Source organism: Populus alba, chromosome 14, assembly GCF_005239225.2.
Source record: "Populus alba chromosome 14, ASM523922v2, whole genome shotgun sequence".
Taxonomy (NCBI): Eukaryota; Viridiplantae; Streptophyta; class Magnoliopsida; order Malpighiales; family Salicaceae; genus Populus; species Populus alba.
This window is the reverse complement of record NC_133297.1, coordinates 7,400,606-7,419,677: the sequence shown is the minus strand read 5'-3', so window position 1 is coordinate 7,419,677 and position 19,072 is coordinate 7,400,606. Positions and strand designations below refer to the sequence as shown.

At 31.1% G+C, this 19,072-nt stretch overlaps 3 protein-coding genes across 4 annotated transcripts; 1 reads left to right on the top strand and 2 right to left on the bottom strand.

Annotated features, from left to right (window-relative positions):
- Nucleotides 1-1,243: 1,243 nt before the first annotated feature.
- On the bottom strand, nucleotides 1,244-2,855 carry LOC118041540 (hydroquinone glucosyltransferase). 2 transcript variants are annotated; one of them, XM_035048935.2, is made up of 2 exons: nucleotides 2,361-2,855; nucleotides 1,244-2,267 (listed from the first exon to the last, which is right to left on the bottom strand). In XM_035048935.2, exons 1-2 carry the CDS (start codon nucleotides 2,770-2,772, stop codon nucleotides 1,375-1,377), a joined length of 1,305 nt encoding a protein of 434 aa, XP_034904826.1. In that variant the 5' UTR covers nucleotides 2,773-2,855; the 3' UTR covers nucleotides 1,244-1,374. The 2 variants fall into 2 exon arrangements, with proteins under 2 accessions (XP_034904826.1, XP_034904825.1); XM_035048934.2 differs by having other exon boundaries at nucleotides 1,244-2,855.
- Nucleotides 2,856-12,017: 9,162 nt separating this feature from the next.
- On the top strand, nucleotides 12,018-13,215 carry LOC118041542 (succinate dehydrogenase subunit 8, mitochondrial). Its single transcript, XM_035048937.2, has 2 exons — nucleotides 12,018-12,241; nucleotides 13,021-13,215. The coding sequence occupies exons 1-2, from the start codon at nucleotides 12,146-12,148 to the stop codon at nucleotides 13,075-13,077; spliced, it is 153 nt and encodes a 50-aa protein (XP_034904828.1). The 5' UTR covers nucleotides 12,018-12,145; the 3' UTR covers nucleotides 13,078-13,215.
- Nucleotides 13,216-14,425: 1,210 nt separating this feature from the next.
- On the bottom strand, nucleotides 14,426-18,151 carry LOC118041541 (protein trichome birefringence-like 25). The gene is made up of 3 exons (XM_035048936.2): nucleotides 17,634-18,151; nucleotides 16,748-17,025; nucleotides 14,426-15,560 (listed from the first exon to the last, which is right to left on the bottom strand). The coding sequence occupies exons 1-3, from the start codon at nucleotides 17,896-17,898 to the stop codon at nucleotides 14,781-14,783; spliced, it is 1,323 nt and encodes a 440-aa protein (XP_034904827.1). The 5' UTR covers nucleotides 17,899-18,151; the 3' UTR covers nucleotides 14,426-14,780.
- Between the last annotated feature and the right edge of the window lie 921 nt (nucleotides 18,152-19,072).

The following is a 19,072-nucleotide window of genomic DNA, read 5'->3' as shown; positions in this document are numbered from 1 at the left end:
ATTGGCGGCATGTCATTGCCTAGAAATTTGAAAAGCTAAGAGTCGTAAAAAGCTGGTTTGAAAATGGAAAAGGCAACAGTAAAGATTAGTATTGATCTGTTCTTGTCAATGGATTAGTTGATTTGAAACTAGGAAAGGTCACAAGAACGAGGGGGTTGGGGTGTTTGAACCAAATATGCTAATATTAAAAAATAAATTCAAAAAAAAAATAATAATAAAAAAAATAAATAAATTATTTTAATATATTAATTTTTTTTAAAAAAAACCACCACTCAAACTATACCAAACACCCGAATCAATCTTGCTAAATAATTCTAACTAAGACTAAGTTTGTTTCCATAAAATAATTTTTGAAAAATTACTTTACAAACTTTCATGCGTTTTGTTTATCATTAGAAAAGTTGGTCAATAAAAACTACTTTCCAATTAAAGAAAAATTTGATTTGGTTTTCAGGAAAGTATTTTCCTGAAAAATTTAGATGAAAAATAATTTTTGAAAGTTGTAAAAAATTTAGAAATGTCATATTATTTGCTGATTATATCAAATTTGGTTCTCAAACTTTTAATTGCTATATATATATATTTTGTTTTGAATATTTATTTTTCAATTTCATCTCTTAAAATTTAATTTTTATATTAACTTTGGTCCTTATTTTTATAATTGTTATTTGTTTTTTCCTTATTATTTTTTTATTAAAATTTTTTATTTATCATATTTGATACTTATTCTTTTGATTGTTACTTATTTTATTTGAAATAATTTATGAAATGTTAATTATTATTATTTTAATTTCTTCATCTTTTTTATTTTTTAGATTTGATCTCTATTATTTTGATTAATATTTATTTTATTTGAGATAATTTATAAAATTATATTTTTTTTTCAATTTCATTCTCATTCAACTTTTAATTTGTAAGATTTGTTTTTTATTATTTCAATAAACTTGAGAAAAATAAAACATTAATAAATAATTTTTTAGCTTATTTTCCATGACATAACCAAACACTGGAAAATGTTTTCCAACTTATTTTTTTATTACACTATCAAACATCAAAAAATAATTTATTTTTCTAAATTTTACTTTTTTTAAAATTTATTATTCAAAAAAAAATATTTTTCTAGCAAACAAACGGGTTGCCGTCTTTTATTTGATTTTACTCTTATTTTGCAGTCTAATACAAACAACAGGTCTTCTGATAATTAATGGAGTTGTAGTGGGTGGAAAAGTTATTACGAGAGCTATAATTTAACAGCTGCGAGGCGCAACTTTTATTTAAACAACATGGATTTGATCCCCAATTCTCAGGAGAAAGAAGAGAGCAATGGAAACATCAAAGAAAACATTAAAACAACTTGAATTTCTATGCGATGAACTAATTTTTCCACTTGGACACTAATTCATGAAGTGATTTGGTGGAGGAGCCCTCCTCGCTCACTGCCTTGGCCGCAGCTTCCTTCAGGCCCTTCATTCGACGGCGAATTGCCGCCCCTTCTTCCCCTTGCATTAAACCCTTCACAACTTTCGCAATCTCCTCTCGTCCCACTAGACCGTTTCCGTCCACTTCCGGCCGCAATGCCACCTTAAGGCCCGCGCTTAACAAGACTGCATTTGTCTTTTGCTCTGCGTAGAGAGGCCAAGCAATCAAAGGCACCCCATGCACTATGCTCTCTAGAGTCGAATTCCAACCACAATGGGTTAGGAATCCACCTGTCGAGCCATGACTAAGCACTTGAATTTGCGGTGCCCAGGATGGCACCACCAGACCCTGTCCTTTGGTGCGGTCCAGGAAACCTTTTGGCAAGAAACTATAAGGGTCTGTATTGCTTGTGGCACTGAAGTAGGAGGCACTAGCAGATTTATCCGGGCTTCTTACGACCCATAAAAATTTCTGCTCACTGATTTCCAACCCCATGGCTAATTCATTTAGCTGCTCAAAAGACAGAGTTCCACCACTCCCAAACGAAATATACAGAACCGAACCGTTTGGTTGATCATCCATCCATTGGAGACACTCGTGACCACTCGCCCCAATACTTGAACCGGAGTAAATGATGGGACCAACCGGGTAGATAGGTGGTAAATTTCCAAGTTCTTGATCTTGCAAAGCCTTTATAGTTTCTGGCTCCAAGTCCACGAAACTATTCAGCAAGATTCCCTCAGCTAAACTATGTCGTTTTGAATGGTGAAGGAACCATTTGTATGCATCATCCTTCCTGTCTTGAATCGGGTCAGGTAAATCCCTCCCGTGTACTGAAATCCCACAGCCTGGTAGCAGTACAGGTTCAGGCAAATCCCTGTACTCGCAGGAAACCATTTGATCCAACTTTGGCAAATAAAAATGCAAGGATAGAGTCATACCCGTAGACAGGGAAGCGATATACGATGGCACACTGAGTTCCGAGGCAATATCAATGACATCCGTGCCAAAAAGATCGAGAACCAAAGCCACCAGTCTAGTGCTGGCAGCTAATGACTTGAGCACATCACGGACTGATGAAAGCGAGCGAGTTATGGTGAGGGAGATCTGGGTTTCAGCCCTAATTCCTGGCAAGTCATCAAAACTAACTGGAGGCAGAGAGATATAATTTATGCCTTCCGGAAGGGAGCCGAGAACTTTCTTCTGGGCCTCCGGTGGTGGCCCTATTGAGGGAACAATAAAGGTACTCGATAAGTCGTAGTTGAGAGCAAATTTCTTAGCCAACTCAGTAAGGGGGATAAGGTGACCCATGCCTGGACTGGGAAAAATAGCTACATGGGGTTTCTGTGTCATGGTTGGAACTAAGCTTTGAACTGGACAGAGCAAGCAATCGTGAAAAACAGGAGGGATGTAGGTTCTGCTTCTACTCTCCTCAGCTTTTCTTATACATGCTGTTGTGGGTGTGTGCGCTTTGTTGTTCTCATTGGAGGGAATTTTTCTATGCTGACGTCTGGTGACGGCTATTTGTGACTCGCGGGTTTTTTTATGCATATGTTTTTTTAAAAATCATTTTTATTAAAAAATATATTAAAATAATTTATAATTTTTATTTTTTAAAAATTATTTTTTATACTAGTATATTAAAATAACTTTAAAAAATAAAAAAAATTAATTTTCAATATTTTTTTAATTTTTATAAAAGCCCTTCATCTTTCTATTGTATGACACAGTGTGTTCGGTATTGCGGTTGCTGTTATGGTTGTGTTTTTAAAAAATTTATTTTATAAAAAGTATTTTTAGTTGAGGTTTGTTTTGAAAAATATATGTTTGGTTAAAACCGTAGATGAAATTAAGGTTGAACAAAAAGTAGTTTAATGTGTTTGGTTAAAAAAATGCTTTTCAAATTGAGATTATAAAATAATTAAAAAAAAAATTAATTTAAATATTGTAGATTTAACAACTATTATTACATCATGAAATAAATAATATTAATATCAAATATTTTTTATTATTCCATTAAACTATATGCAATGTCATCACATACGAAATCTATCCAACAATGACTATATTTTTCATGATTTCTTAAACACGCAGCAACAAAAACTGATTTTTTTGTTATGTCATCAAGCGATATCCTTCTAATTTTTTGAATAAAACACAATTAAAATAAAAATAAAAATTGAATTTTTTTTTAATCGAGTCATACCCAGTAAGAATATAATTTGAATTGCGATCAAATTCCACAAATACTATGTCATCATGCGATATCTTTTTAATTTATGTAGTGTTATTAAATAATACTAAATACTAGTTTTTCGAGTAAAACTCAATTTAAAAAAAAATTACAATTTTATTACATACAAAATTCATTCAACAAGAACTATAGTTTTCATGATTTTTTAAGCGTGTAATAAAATTAGGTAAAATATTATCAGGAATAAAATTAAGATTACAATACGAGTAAATTTAATTCACCTTAAACAACTTTTTTAACAAAAAAAAAAATATATTGTTCATATTTACATGAATAGTGCGAGTAAAATCAATTAATTGCATTGATTTTTTTTTTTTTAAATCTAAACTTTTCATGTTAACAGTGCGAGTGAATTAATTCACTCGCACTGGTTTTGTCTTTTTTAAAAAACTGTTCACTTTAGTGAAGTGAACAGTTCTACAGTGGAGTCATGCTTTATTGATGATGTTTCTTCTAGACGACAAACAGTAAAATACTGCTTCTCAGAAACCTGCAAGGCCACGTGGGTCTTACCCATTGAAAACAATTTTATTTTGGTTACCAAACGAGCACTAAATACCGGGTGATAAATGGAAGATGTGGTCCGCATGGATTAATGAGTTAATAAACTGTTTAACAAATATCAATACTAAAATTTTATTGATTAACTTAGAGAAGTAATTTTTTATTTAATAATTATATATTTTATGGATGTGTAAAATAATAAATTTATTCAAAAATTGATACCCGCTCTACCTCCATAACTATACAGTTTATTTCATAAAAAAATCTATGTCAAATAATTGAGGATTGAAAGAGGAAATACAAATATCTTGATTTCATTATATTGATGATTTCATTTTATCAAAGGACATCTATTTTGAGGCCGTAGTTCAAGTCATTGTCAGAGGAGAGGTCCTTATAAATTAAGATATATATTTTTTAAAATAATTACATGAAAGCAAAAATCATGAAGTTCTATGAATATAACCATTATATTTTATATTTGATTACTCGTATTTATAATTAAAGAATTATTTATATTATTGTGGTAGCTGAGATTTGGGTTTAAGAATTTATATTTTTTCACTTAAAGATTATGATTTCTAATAATTTTTAATGTACCCTAGATTTTAATATAAAAATGAATCAAGAAAATATTATTATTTATATTCTCATGGTTGATGATGGGTTAAAGAAAAATCAGAAAGGAAGAGTTTTTTTTTTTCAAATTAAATACACATATGATTAAGATATATATTTAAAAAAGGCAGACCGTGAGCCTTTTATGAATTGCAACCATGAAACAAAACAATTGGCTGCATTAGTGTATTTGATATTGTGATAACGGTTATAATTGTAGTTTGAAGAAAGTTATTTTATAAAAAATATTTTTAGTTGAGGTCGGTTTGAAAAAAATATATGATTGGTTAAAATTGTGGTTAAAATTAAGGTTAAACAAAAAAATAGTTTAAAGTATTTGGTTAAAAGAATGTTTTTCAAACTGAGGTTATAAAATAATTAATATATATATAGATTAAAGAATGTTTTTCAAACCGAGGTTAAACAAAAAATAATTAATATTGATGGTTTTTAATTTAAATATTATAGATTTAACTACTGTTATTACATAATGAAATAAATAATATTCATATCAAATATTTTTATTATTTCATTAAACTACGTGTAATTTTATCACGTACGAAATCTATCTAACAAGGATTATATCTTCCATGGTTTTTTAAGCGCACAACAATATCAGGTAAAAATATCATCAAGAACAAAATTGGAATTGAATCAAATTCTGCAAATGCTACATTATCAAACGATTTTCTTCTAATTTTTTGAATAAAATAAAAATTAAAAATAAAAATAAAAACTGAATTTTTTTTAACTAGGTCGGACCCGGCAAGACCAAAATTGGAATTATAATCAAATTCGGTAAATGTTACGTCATTAAATGACTTGCTTCTAATTTTTAAATAAAATATAATTAAAAAAATAAAAATAATTTTTTTTTAATTGAGTCAGACCCGATTCAATATATTTAACTAGAGTTAATAACTCCACTGTTTATATAAATAATGGAGACACCCTCCCCTGCGAAAAAGTTGCTTTTCACAAACCTTTGATTTTAACCAATTTTAGCTGGCTCCGCATAAATAGTATATTATGGTTCTTTGTTACCAAACATTTAAAAATCATGGTTTATTTTTAAAGTAATCACAGTCGCATAAACAAACAGACATAATTATTGTGCTATTGAAATTGATGTATGTGGGAAATTTGTCATCATTGACAGCTAGTCTTTCAATTTCGCCGACAATTTCATGGTAATTTTAGGGAATGTGTTGCTGTGATAAATATTATTTTTAAAATATTTTTTATTTGAAAGTGTATTAAAATAATAATGTTTTAAAATTTATTTTTTATATCAATCCTTAAAAAGATAAAAAAGTAATTTAAAGCTACAAAAATAAAAAAAATAAAATATCTAATAGATTTGTTGTTTGAAGGCATAGCATGGTAGTGTGAGTGCAGGTGCCTATGAGAATTGTTGTTCCAAAGGAGAGGTGTTCGGTAATAATATTTTTTAAAGTATTTTTTATTTTTAAATATATATTAAAATGTTTTTATTTTTATTTTTTAAAATTTATTTTTAACTTCAGAATGTTAAAATAATCTAAAATTATTGAAAAAATAATATATATTTTTTAAATTCCATAAAAACTCATTTTACAAGAGGCTCTAATATGGCATGACAATAAGATGGATATATTTTTATTATTATTACAAGATGATAGCAGTTATTTCCAGGGTACTTGACTTTGTGAGAATATTTTGATGTTGTTTTCGAGTATTATTTTTTAATTCTCAATAACACAATTTAAAAATTAAGAAATAAATATTCTACTGCTATTTAAAAAAAAAATATAGTACTGGCTAGCGGGTCAGTAACGTCAGGTGTCCAGACAGAGATGAATTTTCCAAGCTTAATATCCTGTTGTCGGCCACATAAGGAGGAGCCACCCCTCACTCCGTGAGAGAGAGAGAGAGAGAGGACACCACCAGTGGCGGAGGTAGGGGGAGGCTGGCAGGGGCCTGGCCCCTGCAAAGAAATGTTTTTTTCAGCCTTTCTCTTATAAATATTTATGATTTTAATAAAAGTAACTGAAGGTTTTTAATTTGGCCCCCCCTAATATTTTGTTCTTGTTCCGCCCCTGGACACCACGTTGATTGAGCAGCTTTTATGAAGCCCACGTGCAGTACCCTCCTAATCTTAAACCCCACCTCCACCTTCCATGTCCGATTCTTTTTCAACCACCAGTCACCAATTCAAAGAAAGCTAGCTTAGCCAGGGCCGGACAGGGCCGGGGACAGCCGCCCCCCCTCCCCCCCGGTTTTTTCGGTGCACGGCAGTTCTTCTCTTGAAAGTAATAAGATATTTACAAGAAATAAATGATAAAATATAATCATTTTGAAATGGATAGGTTTTCATATTCAATTTTTATTAATGTGTGGATACAAGAAAATTCATATTGTGATATTTGTTTTTTTAGTTGGAAAAGCCATGGTTTTAAACCCGGTCCAGTCCGGCGGGTTAACCTAGGGCTATAACTGGGCCGGGTTGAAGAAAAAAAAAACCTGTTGTGACCCAGCAACCTGATTGACTCAGCAAGACTTAGCTGTAAACTCGTTAATTTTTATTTTATTTTTGTTTTTTTACTAAAATAATGTTGTTTTGAATTTTTTTAAAAAAAATTGACCTGACCAATCAGGTCAAAACCCAGAACTCGAATCTTGTCCTGGATCAGTTCTTAAAACAATGGGAAAAGCAATCTCATACAAGCTGACCGCTAAGGTTAAAATTCAAGTAAATTGTTACAGAACTTTATTTCAAAACTTGGAATAATAAACAATTATGCTAATCTTAGCTATTGAAAATTTATTGTGATAATCTTGTTGCTATTTTTTTTATATTAAAATAACAAGTATGGAAAGGGTGCAAAATATATGAAATTTACATACTTTTTCGTTAAAGAAAATGTTTAGGGAATGAAGATATATAGAACTTGTACGGATAAATTTTGAAAATTTTAAGTCAACATCAAAAGTTCAAACTAGAAAGGTAAAACAATGATTTCGAAACTTTTTATAGCTATACATATATTTTTGTAAATCTATAAGGATTGCAAAGTAAATAGTATGATAAGCAAGTAAATTTAATATTCATATTAAAAGGATGAAAATATATTGTGAAAATTTGAAATAAAAAGTTTATGTGTTAAGTTAAAAATAAAACTATGAAAAATGGCCAAGAAAATATAAAAAAATACAGAAATGAAAGTAATATATCTGAAAAGAAATATTTTGGGATAAAGTTTATTGAATTTTAATATCGTCTTGGTTAAATTTAGTTAAGCAAGCATTGTGATCTGAATCATATTACCCGGAAATATAAAAGGTATCAAATAAAAGACATAGTAGGAATTAATATGTGTGTGTGTGTGTGTGTGGCCGGCGGCTTACAGAGGAAAAAAGAAAGAAAGAAATTTCTTCATACGGCTTGATTTTAGAAAAATTAAGGGGAAATCAAGGATTTAAAAGAAGACTTATAAGATTTTATGAGTTTTAAGCATCTAGACACTTGAATAAAAAGAGACAGTTATAGAAAGACTTATTCATAAACTGTTCATCCAATTTGGTTTGTAGAAAGACTTATTCACAAACCATTCATGAAGTCCGAGGAACTGCTGTTCATTTGGTTTGCATTTGGATTTGTATTATTACATGATAAGGATATCTACACTTGATTTATCAAGTTTGATGGAAATTTAAAGCAATCTTGAACAAATTTAGAATATGGTACACTAGGGTTCTTGCTTGAGAAATTTAGGGTTATGTTAAATTAGTTGCTAGGAATGTTAATTAAAAAGAGCTGTAATGGATGTAAGAATTAATGTTATATAGAAGAAAACTTGGAGATAAAAAATTGGGGAAAATGGCCGACCAAATGTAGTGAAAAAGGAATATTACGATGTTGATGTACGTGTGTAAAAATTGTATGAAATTAGTATAAAATGTTAGGTTAGAGATTTATGTGCAAGGAACTGGATCATGTTATCAAATGTGGTCACCATATTAAATCTTGTGAGTTATAGTTCTATAATTAATTGTTATTGAGGATTTGAAAGTTACACTTGCTTTGTTTATACGATATGTGATGAGGGATTTGGAACTTAATCTATTAAAGAATTAAAAAAAAAAATTGGTAAAGAAATAAAAAGAGAGAAGGAGCTTATGGTTGAAAGTATATGGATTAGGAAGGTCTATATAGTGCAAAAAGGTGCTATCAACTTTGATTTAATTGAGAGTTCATATAGTGCAAAAAGCATAAATTGATCAATTGAAATAATATGCTTTTGTGAAAATGAAGGATACAATTTATATAGATGGATTGTGTGGTAATGAAATTTAAAAATGAATAATGATATATTATGAGATGTAAAAGATATTGATAATGGTATATTCTTCGGATTTAGAAGAGATATCAAGAGTGACATCTTTCATGGTTGGAAGAGTGTGTAAGGTTAAAAGCACAAGTAGGTGTTTTGCATCTTTCTCTAGTATTATTAAGATTTTTTAATTTCATTTAATGGCAAGTAAGTGTCTTGCTTGAATTTTGTGGATTGTTTGTGTTGAAATCGTTTACACCAAGTGATAAATAATACAATTTTAAAAACAAATAATATAATTCTTGACAATAAAGCATTTTATTTTTTTTATTTGTTCGAAGTTCATCAACAAATAAATATACTCTTTACACATTTTTTTTTTGAAATATTTCATAATGTAATGTTCTGCATGTTTTATATACACATATAAATTTCAGTTAATTGCGTTTATATATTTCTCCATTTGCTCATTGATTTATAAGTTTATGTCTGCGCAAAATACGTGTGTGTATTCTACTTGCTTTTCTTTACATTATTTACTTGTGCAATACATCTTCTTCACATTTAGTCATTGTTTATTTATCCCAACTTTCAACATATTCATCATACCATTTTCAAATTTTTATCACACCACAGATACACAATATTTATTTGGTATATATATATATATATGGTGGATTAATATTCTCTAGATGAAATGATGGTTTACCACGTAACTTTGAATTATTTTCCTTTTGATGTCTCCCTAAGAAATCATTGAAGTAATCTTCTTCTATTAGTTGGTCTTCTCTTTCATAAGAGCTACAACAACTCTTCCTTCTTCTATTGTTGAGGGTGAAAAAGACTCGCAAGCTCTTCTAGTTTAGTTTGGCAACTAATGATCCCAACAATGAAGCTATTTATATATTGTGTAGAGATAACAAAATAAAAATGGTGGTCCATTGCCTAGTATACTAACAAAATATGAGGTTATGATGCTTCATTATTTATATAAAAAAATGAAGCTACTTTCTTTTCAAATTTTTATTTCTTCAATTTAATCATTTTATAGTCTAATTAGTAAAATTAAAAAAAAAATCAAACTAAAAAATAGAAGACTGAAAAGTAAAATGCAAAGGAAATATATTGAATCCCTTTATATTTGTGACAATTTTTAATTTAATTATTTTAAGTCTCTGAGTTTTAAAGAAATTTTCAAAAAAACAATAATAGAGAAAAAATTGTTAGTTGTCACAATTATGACAACCAAAATTGCCAAGTTTGGTGTAAAGAATTTCATTCGATAAGAAAAGTTCGATGATGATTGTTTTTAGACTTTATCTTGCATGAAAAAAAAATAAATATTGAGAGAGTTTTTTTTCGGTTTGATTTTGTATTTTTAAATTGCTTTGGGGTTCTTTGGCTTGATAAATTGGTTTTGAGTGGTTTTAAGGGTGTTTAGTGGATATTTTAAGGTGAAAGTAGGCTGAAAAATGAATTTCTAGGTAAGAAATATATGCCCTTTAATTTTTCACTTATTTTTTTCTAAAAATCTAAAAAAAAATAAGAGGTAGATGAAATATTATTCATTTTTTAAAAAACAAAGGCTTAAGCGCATGAGCTTAGGCTGGCTAGCCCATGCGCCTAGGCTTTTTTTAAGACTTATACATATTGGACCACCAATGCCAACTTGTTTGTCTCAACCATTATTTTGTTCTTTGTACATTTTTTTTATTTTTTTTATTTGCATCGTTTTTTATTTGATTTTTTTCTTGATTTATTTTCTAATTTCACCATTCTTTCATTGTCATCATTTTTTTATTTGATATTTTTTTCTAACTTCATCCTCCAATGTTAGGTTTTTTATTGTTTTTTTTTTTAAAAAATTTTCTTTAAATATTTGATTGGTTTTGAATTGGTCTTCATAATTTATTTTAGTTTACTTTCTATAAAATTATCAGAGTCTCAAACAAGTATCTTGACATTTGATTTATACTTTATCTTACGAGTATATGTATTTGTTATTATATAATTAAGTAAAAAGTAATTTTCTTTTTTAACAAAAAAACAAAGTTATCAAATCTAATTAAGTCACAAAGCTTGGATTGACTTTGCATGTCACTCTTTAAATATTAAACAAAATACCATCCTTGAAATTTTTTCAAGTCGAATCATGCTATTTTACTTGTCATTCATATATTTTTTAAACCCGTCAAATTAATTAAATCATGCTAAGATAATTTTAACAGAATTTAATTTTAAATCAAGACTAGGTTAAAAAAATCAAATTAAAAAATTTTAAAATTGACTCATTGAGCTAAATTTAATAATAATATAAATAGTTGTAACTCCAACATATTTTTTATATTCAATAAAATTTTGATTAGATTCATGATGTACCTCGGATTGTAAACTACTTTTTACAGTCCGACAAAATAAAAATCTTGATAATCAAGTTTTTGATGATAGTATTTTATGGACGAAGTATTTATTTTACATTTTCTAATTTTTTAACAGTGAACCTGTTCTGGATATATGTAAACCAATCATGTCATTTGTAATTGTCAAACAGAAAAATTATTCTTGTTAATCACATAAGTCTAACAAAACAAATCATTATTTTTAGAATAGTCTTTATCATATTCTTTATCATATTCGTCTTTCTATAAAAATTAAGAATATCCTTAATTGTATCATATCATTAATTTTAGTCCTTAATTTTCTTTTAATTGTACTTTTTGTATCATAAAAGGGTTTTAATTAGAAGTATTGTAGGAAAATAGTTTTGGATATTTGTTTTTAGGAGGAAGGGAGTATAAAATTTACCCATAGGAATAAGAATTGAGAAGCCCAATCTGACAGCTAGAAGAACTGAGAAACTTGTGTGCAAAATGAACCGACATAACAAAAGCCTACTGGAGCCCAGTCTATTAACAGGCCCAGCTAAAAATCCAGGAGGCACCCCCAATCGAAGAGAGGCAAATAATTGTAGATTTTGAAGTGGGTGTGGTCTCCGTGGATTGAAGGAAGAGAATAAACTGAAATCGGAGAGGAAAAGATGATATACCGTAAATGGAGTCTGCTAACAGGGCCAGTTGTAATCTTGGGCGGGATCATGGGCACTGCTGTAGCAGTTCGCGTCCTTTTCTTCGAAGTAAAGTCCTAACCCTAGTTTTTCCATTTCAGTTTTAGCCGCTATGAAAGTTTACTATATTTCAATTATTTTTTTATCTTTTTTAAATCTGATCGAGTAATTTATCTTCCTATATATGTTGTTACGCTCAAATCAGAAAGAAGAAATTTATCTTTTAAGTGTTATTTTTCTTCTTTTTAATTTTCTATGGTGACAAATTGATGACCAAGAAAGTAAAGAAAAAAATTAACTGGTTACTAATTAATCCAATTTTTTGTTCCTGATCTTTATCATTATTAGTTCTGATTATATATTTCGTGTAGCTGTTTTTGCTAATACTCTGAAATTTAAACATTATTATTACCAAACTGTATAAATCTTAACAATCCATTTAATGTCAGCCGAAAATCATCTTCAGGTGATTCCATCTGCGCATGATTTCCTCCCATGATATGAGTTACCACCCCATGATCACTTACACTACCCCAAACATCTCAACTGTAGATCTTATGAAAACAGATATTAGATAAGAGTGGTGTCATTTTCATCGGAAACACTTAGCAATATGAAGCTGGGAAGGCAGTGTGTTCCAGCTCCATTTTTTTTCCATGAAGATTCTGTCGTCTCATAATTTAGGATTTGCATAAGTGATGTGATTGAACATGCTTGGAAGTCTATTTTTATAGCCCACTCTTGAATATCTTTTTTGGACATGTACCTTTAGCTGGAAATTGTTTTGTGTTTTAGTTGTGAGTGATCATGAATCGTCTAATACCTTGTTATATGTTTGAAATTTTCAGAATCCATATCTTAAACCAGAGCAGAAGAAGCAGGATTCAACACCATTGACCAAATAGAATGGAGGTGAAATGTGTTACGAATGCATTGTAATCTTTGTTGGGAGTTTGTGTTCTTTTTATTACAATGGATCTTCCAAAGCTGCTATGAGAGACCTGAGTTCTTAGCTGAATAATAAAGTGGAGATTTTAAATCAACATTTGAGTAACTGTTTTAGTTGTTTCTTAATAGTTCAAACACTAAGTTCTTTTGGCTTTAAATCTCATACAGAGTCTTCCAAAAGAAAGCACAATTCAACTGCTTGCTTTGGTTTATGATGGTTGCTGTGAAGTTTTTTTAATAATTGTTTTGTTAATTCCTGTCACAAGAAGTAAGTGAAAGGCTGCAGCCGCCACAACTCACTTGCAGTGAATTTCACATGAAATGTGACTGTGCTTATGAATTTTTGGTAAAAATAATGCTTTTCATTCTTTCATGTTCTGTTTTTCTTTCTGTAAAATACCAGCTCATATTTAGTTTCTACATTTTTTCCTGAGAAATTGCATTGTTTGTCTATACATGTAACCAGTAGCCAAAGAGTTTGGTCAAAGAAACAAAGTCATATTGATTTTTTAAGTGAAAAACTAACATAATTAGGCAATTCAGTGGTATCTTATTTTAATGCTCTGTGCTGGTAGCCATAGAATTCCATTGGCACAATGATTGGGGAAAGAGTCGTAGGCATATCCTATGATGAAGATTTGGCCCTTGCCATTCAAGAGAAGCGGCAATGTCTGGATTTTCCCTCAAGTATATTAACTTGCAACTTTACTTGTTATTTTATTTACTATTGAAGGGTTAGAATTTAGGAGTCAAAAAGCTATCGCTGTTTGTTGATAAAAACATGGTCTTACAATTTTGTACTGTGTAATACGTTGTATACTTTGTCTGAGCTGATTTCAATTGGACAAGCTGTTTCATTTCCTTTTCGCTCAATAATCACGTTGCCTCCCTCAAGTCCCAGGGAGAGCCTTTATAATGTAGACATAGTTGAACCTTGGAAATGCTTGGGTAAGTCGAATGCGACCTGCCAATGGGCTAGTGGCAAGGGCAACTAAATTCATCTGGCAAGTTTGTGTTTTTTGTTGTTCTCCTAAAAAAAAATGTGGTTTTGAATTGACCTCCTCGGATGGCTGGTTGAGCCGCAGGGTATTTTATCAATGCAATAGTGGTTTCAAGTAGATGCTAACACTTTTACTGACTGATGATGCGTTTACTAGCTTTGTTTTGCTACCTGATGCAGCAGCTTGTGGCTGGTGATTTACTATTAGTTATTCTGTTCTCTAATCGTTAGCATTTATGCATCGAATAACATGAGAAATGCATCATAGTATGAAAAACATTTTTTTGTGTGAAAGCACCAAATCAGATGGCAAATGTACAATATGTTAATATTATTATTATATTTTGAGGGTGCGTATGATTACAACTGAAAAGCTATGCTGGTCCTGTTGGACCCAAAACAAAGAACAGTGTAGGTTTCCTACGAAAGAACGACTGTAAATTCAAAGTGTATGGCAGAATAGGTTACAAAAGCCAACCCAACAGGTGTACAAAGGCAGGGTAATGGCATCCCCATTAAGGCTGGCACAACCCAAGGAAAATGAGCTGTTTATTTTTATCTAACACCGATTCCCGCTTCATTCAATCATCAAAATCTTATTCAGCGAAGCTTGTCAAGAAAAATCATGGAATAGCTGAGCCTAGCAAACATCTGTCATTGCTATATTCCACCATTGACTATCATCTCCATCACCAAATCATTCCAAGAGTCTATTGGCCCTGGCAAGCACCAGTGTAAGCAATCATTCTGAACTTGAGCATTCTTATCTTCTGCAAATGGCTGGAACTGCCTGTATGGTCCTGGGTGCCCATCTGGTCTCAACAATGATAATCGAGTCGTATCCAGAAGTTTCAAAGCCACCCCCTTTTCAGGCCCTAATGCTGTAGCCTTCTCAAATTCTTCCAGTTCAATATTATGCATTATTGTGTCTACATCGGTCATACTAACCTCATCTTCTTTGAAGGGTACCTTTCTATTGCAAGTGCCCCCACTAAACCATTCTCCATTCTCGAAGTGGTCTGGCGTAGTCGTTCGAAAGAAAGCAAGAGCTTTATGACCAGAGTTTGTAATGAAGTTAAAAATCAGCTGCATTGCTTTGCGATACGCATAATCAAACCCTAGCTCGGTCAAATTCTTTCCAGGGCAGTAATGGCAGCCTGTAACCACATTGTTCTCATGGTATATGGCAGTTTTCAGGAACCATTTCCCTCCAGCAATTATTGCATAATCAAGATTCCTATATTGATCGGTCCATTTTTTATCAAGTTTATCTAGATGAAGCTGGATTTCTGAAGAGGAAACTCCATTCATGTCTTCAAAAATATCTGCTTTGATAAGGAACGGGGTCCAAATTACTGAAAGTGTGAAGTTGTGAGATGGAAAGCGCCATATTTTCGACCTGTATTCCTCATCGTGGTAGACCTCAACAGCTTGCTCCACCTATTGGACATAAATAACAAGAAATCGATCAATTATTGCCTATGGAACCAAATTTCAAAAACTCCCAACAGAATATAATGCTGCTGCACAAAATCATAAAAAAAAAAAACAAAAAACCCCATGAACACATCCCTACTCTTTGCATGGCAGATCAGTTTTCTGTTGGATCTCCTAGTCCCTTCTATTTTTATTCCTTTTCTAGACAATCAAACATATCATTCCAAAACAAGAAAGATGAGGCCAAACAAATATCATTTACGATCATGTATATTTTATTCCGTGCAAGATTTTGTTTGGATCAATGGGTTCAAATTTGGTTTTATTATGTTGGCCAATAAAACTACTAACAGTTGCCAATTATTGATGCCAAATAATCACATAGACCAGCCAACAAGAATTGTTGTGAGTGTGTGCTTGACAATAGTTCAGTGTCCTGAGTGGACATGAAGATTCAAGATGACAATCGAAATCCTTCACATGTATGGTTGGTAAACCATCTCAGAAAAGGACTGGATAACCTCTTAAAAGCTGTGCTCTAACCATTAAAGCAGCAGCTGTACTCCACAATAGATTAAGATTGATGTTCGAACATCAACATCTATATGATCTAGCATCATGAGGATAAAGAAAAGAAAAGAAACAGCCAAATTCAAGCTGGCAAAGCAGACAACAAAAGCCCTTAAATATAAAACCCCAATTTTCGACAGTAATTCATGGGAAATCAGAACCCTGTCCCATGATCACTGCAGAAATATTTACAGCAGTGATGTGGAGAATTAGAGGCCTCTGTGTGCTTTTGAAAAGGAGGCATAGTGTCTTTAATCATAAGAACCTCAAATCCCCACCACCTCAGCTCAATGCCTAGTTAGCAATTCTATCTTCACATGTGAAGGTGGCTAATGTATACCAATCATTCTAGATTAATTAAACTTAGCTTCTACTCCAACTCTCTTGACTAGATCAGTTTTCAATGAGAGAGGCAGCACGAGGCACGTATTGATGATCTAAAGTGCTTCAGATATCAATTTAGCACAATTAAATGATCAATGCACCTAACCAAGAAATTATTTCCAAAAACGTACCAATGGTTGAAGAACCTGGTCAAGCAAGTGTTAGATTATTGACAGTAAATCGAGAAATCCAAAGGCTAAGGACAGAGAGATTTTCTTTAAGCTCTTGGTTTTTACCTGAGAGAGAGTGCAAAGCAATGACTGGACATGGTTACGAGAAATGGAATCACCAATAAAGGCCCATGATTTATTCCTCATCAGGCGAAGAAATTTCTTAGGATTAAACCTGGGGAGACTGCAGCCCCGTGGATTCCACCTCCAGTGGAGGTACCCTGAATCAGATCTTCCATTTTTCATGCAGTTTTGATGACCTTCAATTTGAAGGCAACTCTGATTTGTGTAAAACGGACCCGAAGGGTCAGGTATCCAATCTCCAACAAACAAATCGCACTTTCCTGCAATTACATGCGTGGAAAATCATCACTACACTAGTAGGAGTATTAACTGAATGTGAATGCTAATACAGAGACTAGACAGAAAACATAATTCTACGAAACGGTAGCACATGCCTTTTAAATGAAAAAAAAAAAAAAAAGTTCAATCGGTGTAGTGCAGAGTGCAGAATTCAAGACACTAGTTTGCATTATTCAGATTTAGATTAGATTCCAAAAGTAAAACCAGACAAGCTACCTAGCACCCAAAAAAAAAAAAACTGCCAAGTTGTAGTTGAATTAAATGGTGAGTGGTCTGTCTGCATTGACCAACTCTCAAGAATTGGACAAGACGAGATAAAAGAACCCGGGACTGTAAACAGAATAAACAAATGCACAAAAAAACAATTACCACAAAAGTGTTTGGCCCAATCTTCAAATATTCAGAAAATGCAAATGAAAGAAAGAGAGTGGAAGAATTAAGACAATCTTGAATCCAGTTTTCACGGCCAAGAAAACCCATATCCTCATTTCTACAAATCTTTCTTGTAATTAAACCGATTCCTCATCCGGATTATCACTTTCATATTCAGGCATGTATAGAAAAAGAAAAGGAAACAAAATTTGGATACCTGGCTGTGAAGTCTGGCTTTCATTAGCTGCGAAATCATTAGATAGTGGCTCTTCAGCAGGCAAAGAAGCCACTAAAGACTCTGGTTCAGTCTCTTCATTAGCTGGTACTGGTGTCTCAACAACTGAAGAGAATCTGAATGAATCAGAGACTAATAAATGGAAAGCAAGGCCAACCAAGAGAAATGAGACCGCGAACTTTATAATGACATTATTGTGTTTAAGGGGTGAAAATGGGTTCACAACAGACCTCATTTCCTTCACCATTTGGTTTCAGAGAGACCGGCAAATTCTCTTTGATTGTGGGAGGGAAAAAAAAGGAGAAGTGTAAACTGAAACCGTAACTGGTTTTCCTCAACAACCCAAATGGTGTTTTAGCATGAAAAAATTAATGTTTTTATTTTGATTGGATTTATTTGGTAGTTAATTACTTATAGAGCAGTGAGTGTGAGTTTGTTAAAGAAAATCCTGTTATTTTTCCTCTTCGAGTGCTTTTTGATTCTTATTTGAAGACATAAAAATAATTGGAATAAATGAGATAAGATGAAATATAAAATAAAGAGAAAGTTGTATTTGATAGTGTTGAACAAGATAGAATAATTATCTTTGTTTGGTTGATGGGGAATATGATGGAGTAAAGTGTATACATATTTATTTAATTCTTAATATTTATTATCATCAAAATAATATAATTAAAATAATAAATAAATATCATTATTTTTCATTTTCGCTATCGCCGTCTTTCCCTCACAAGCTGAGATGAAGGAATGAGCATATTATTTTTTTAATTAGCTTAAAATGGTAACTTCTCCCCTTATCAAAATCATGTTAAAAAAACTTATAATAACGGTAGAATTATATTTTACTTAGGTCATTTAATCATTTCTTGAAATATACTTAATGATAAAATAAATAATTAAATCAATCATATGTCAAATAAAATATTTTCACCAACATAAGTTAACACCTAATTTTTATTATCATGAAATATACATAAGTTAAAACCTAATGTAATTGAGAATATGAGATATGAATTTTATCATGGATGCATGATTTTTATTATTATTCAATCTCCAAAAACTTCTCTAGGGGATTGAGGGTTCTGTGAGAATTTAAAGATCACATCCACAGCGTCTTCGTTGTTTTTATTTCTTTGAGATCATGACTAATTTTCATTTTTCTTTATTATGTATGTTCTAATTGTTAGATTAATTCTTCAATAATGATATCATTTCCTTTCACAGTGTTAAAAACCTGGAGATATTATACTTTTAATATGAACGATTATTAGGTTAATTAATTTTTTTCAATCCAAAAAAATAGTCACGGTTGTTCATTCATTTTGTTATTTGTTTTGAATTATAAACTTATATAAAATAGTTTTTTATTTTTATTTGAACCATTTATTTTTTCAATTAATTTGATGAAATGAAAACATAAA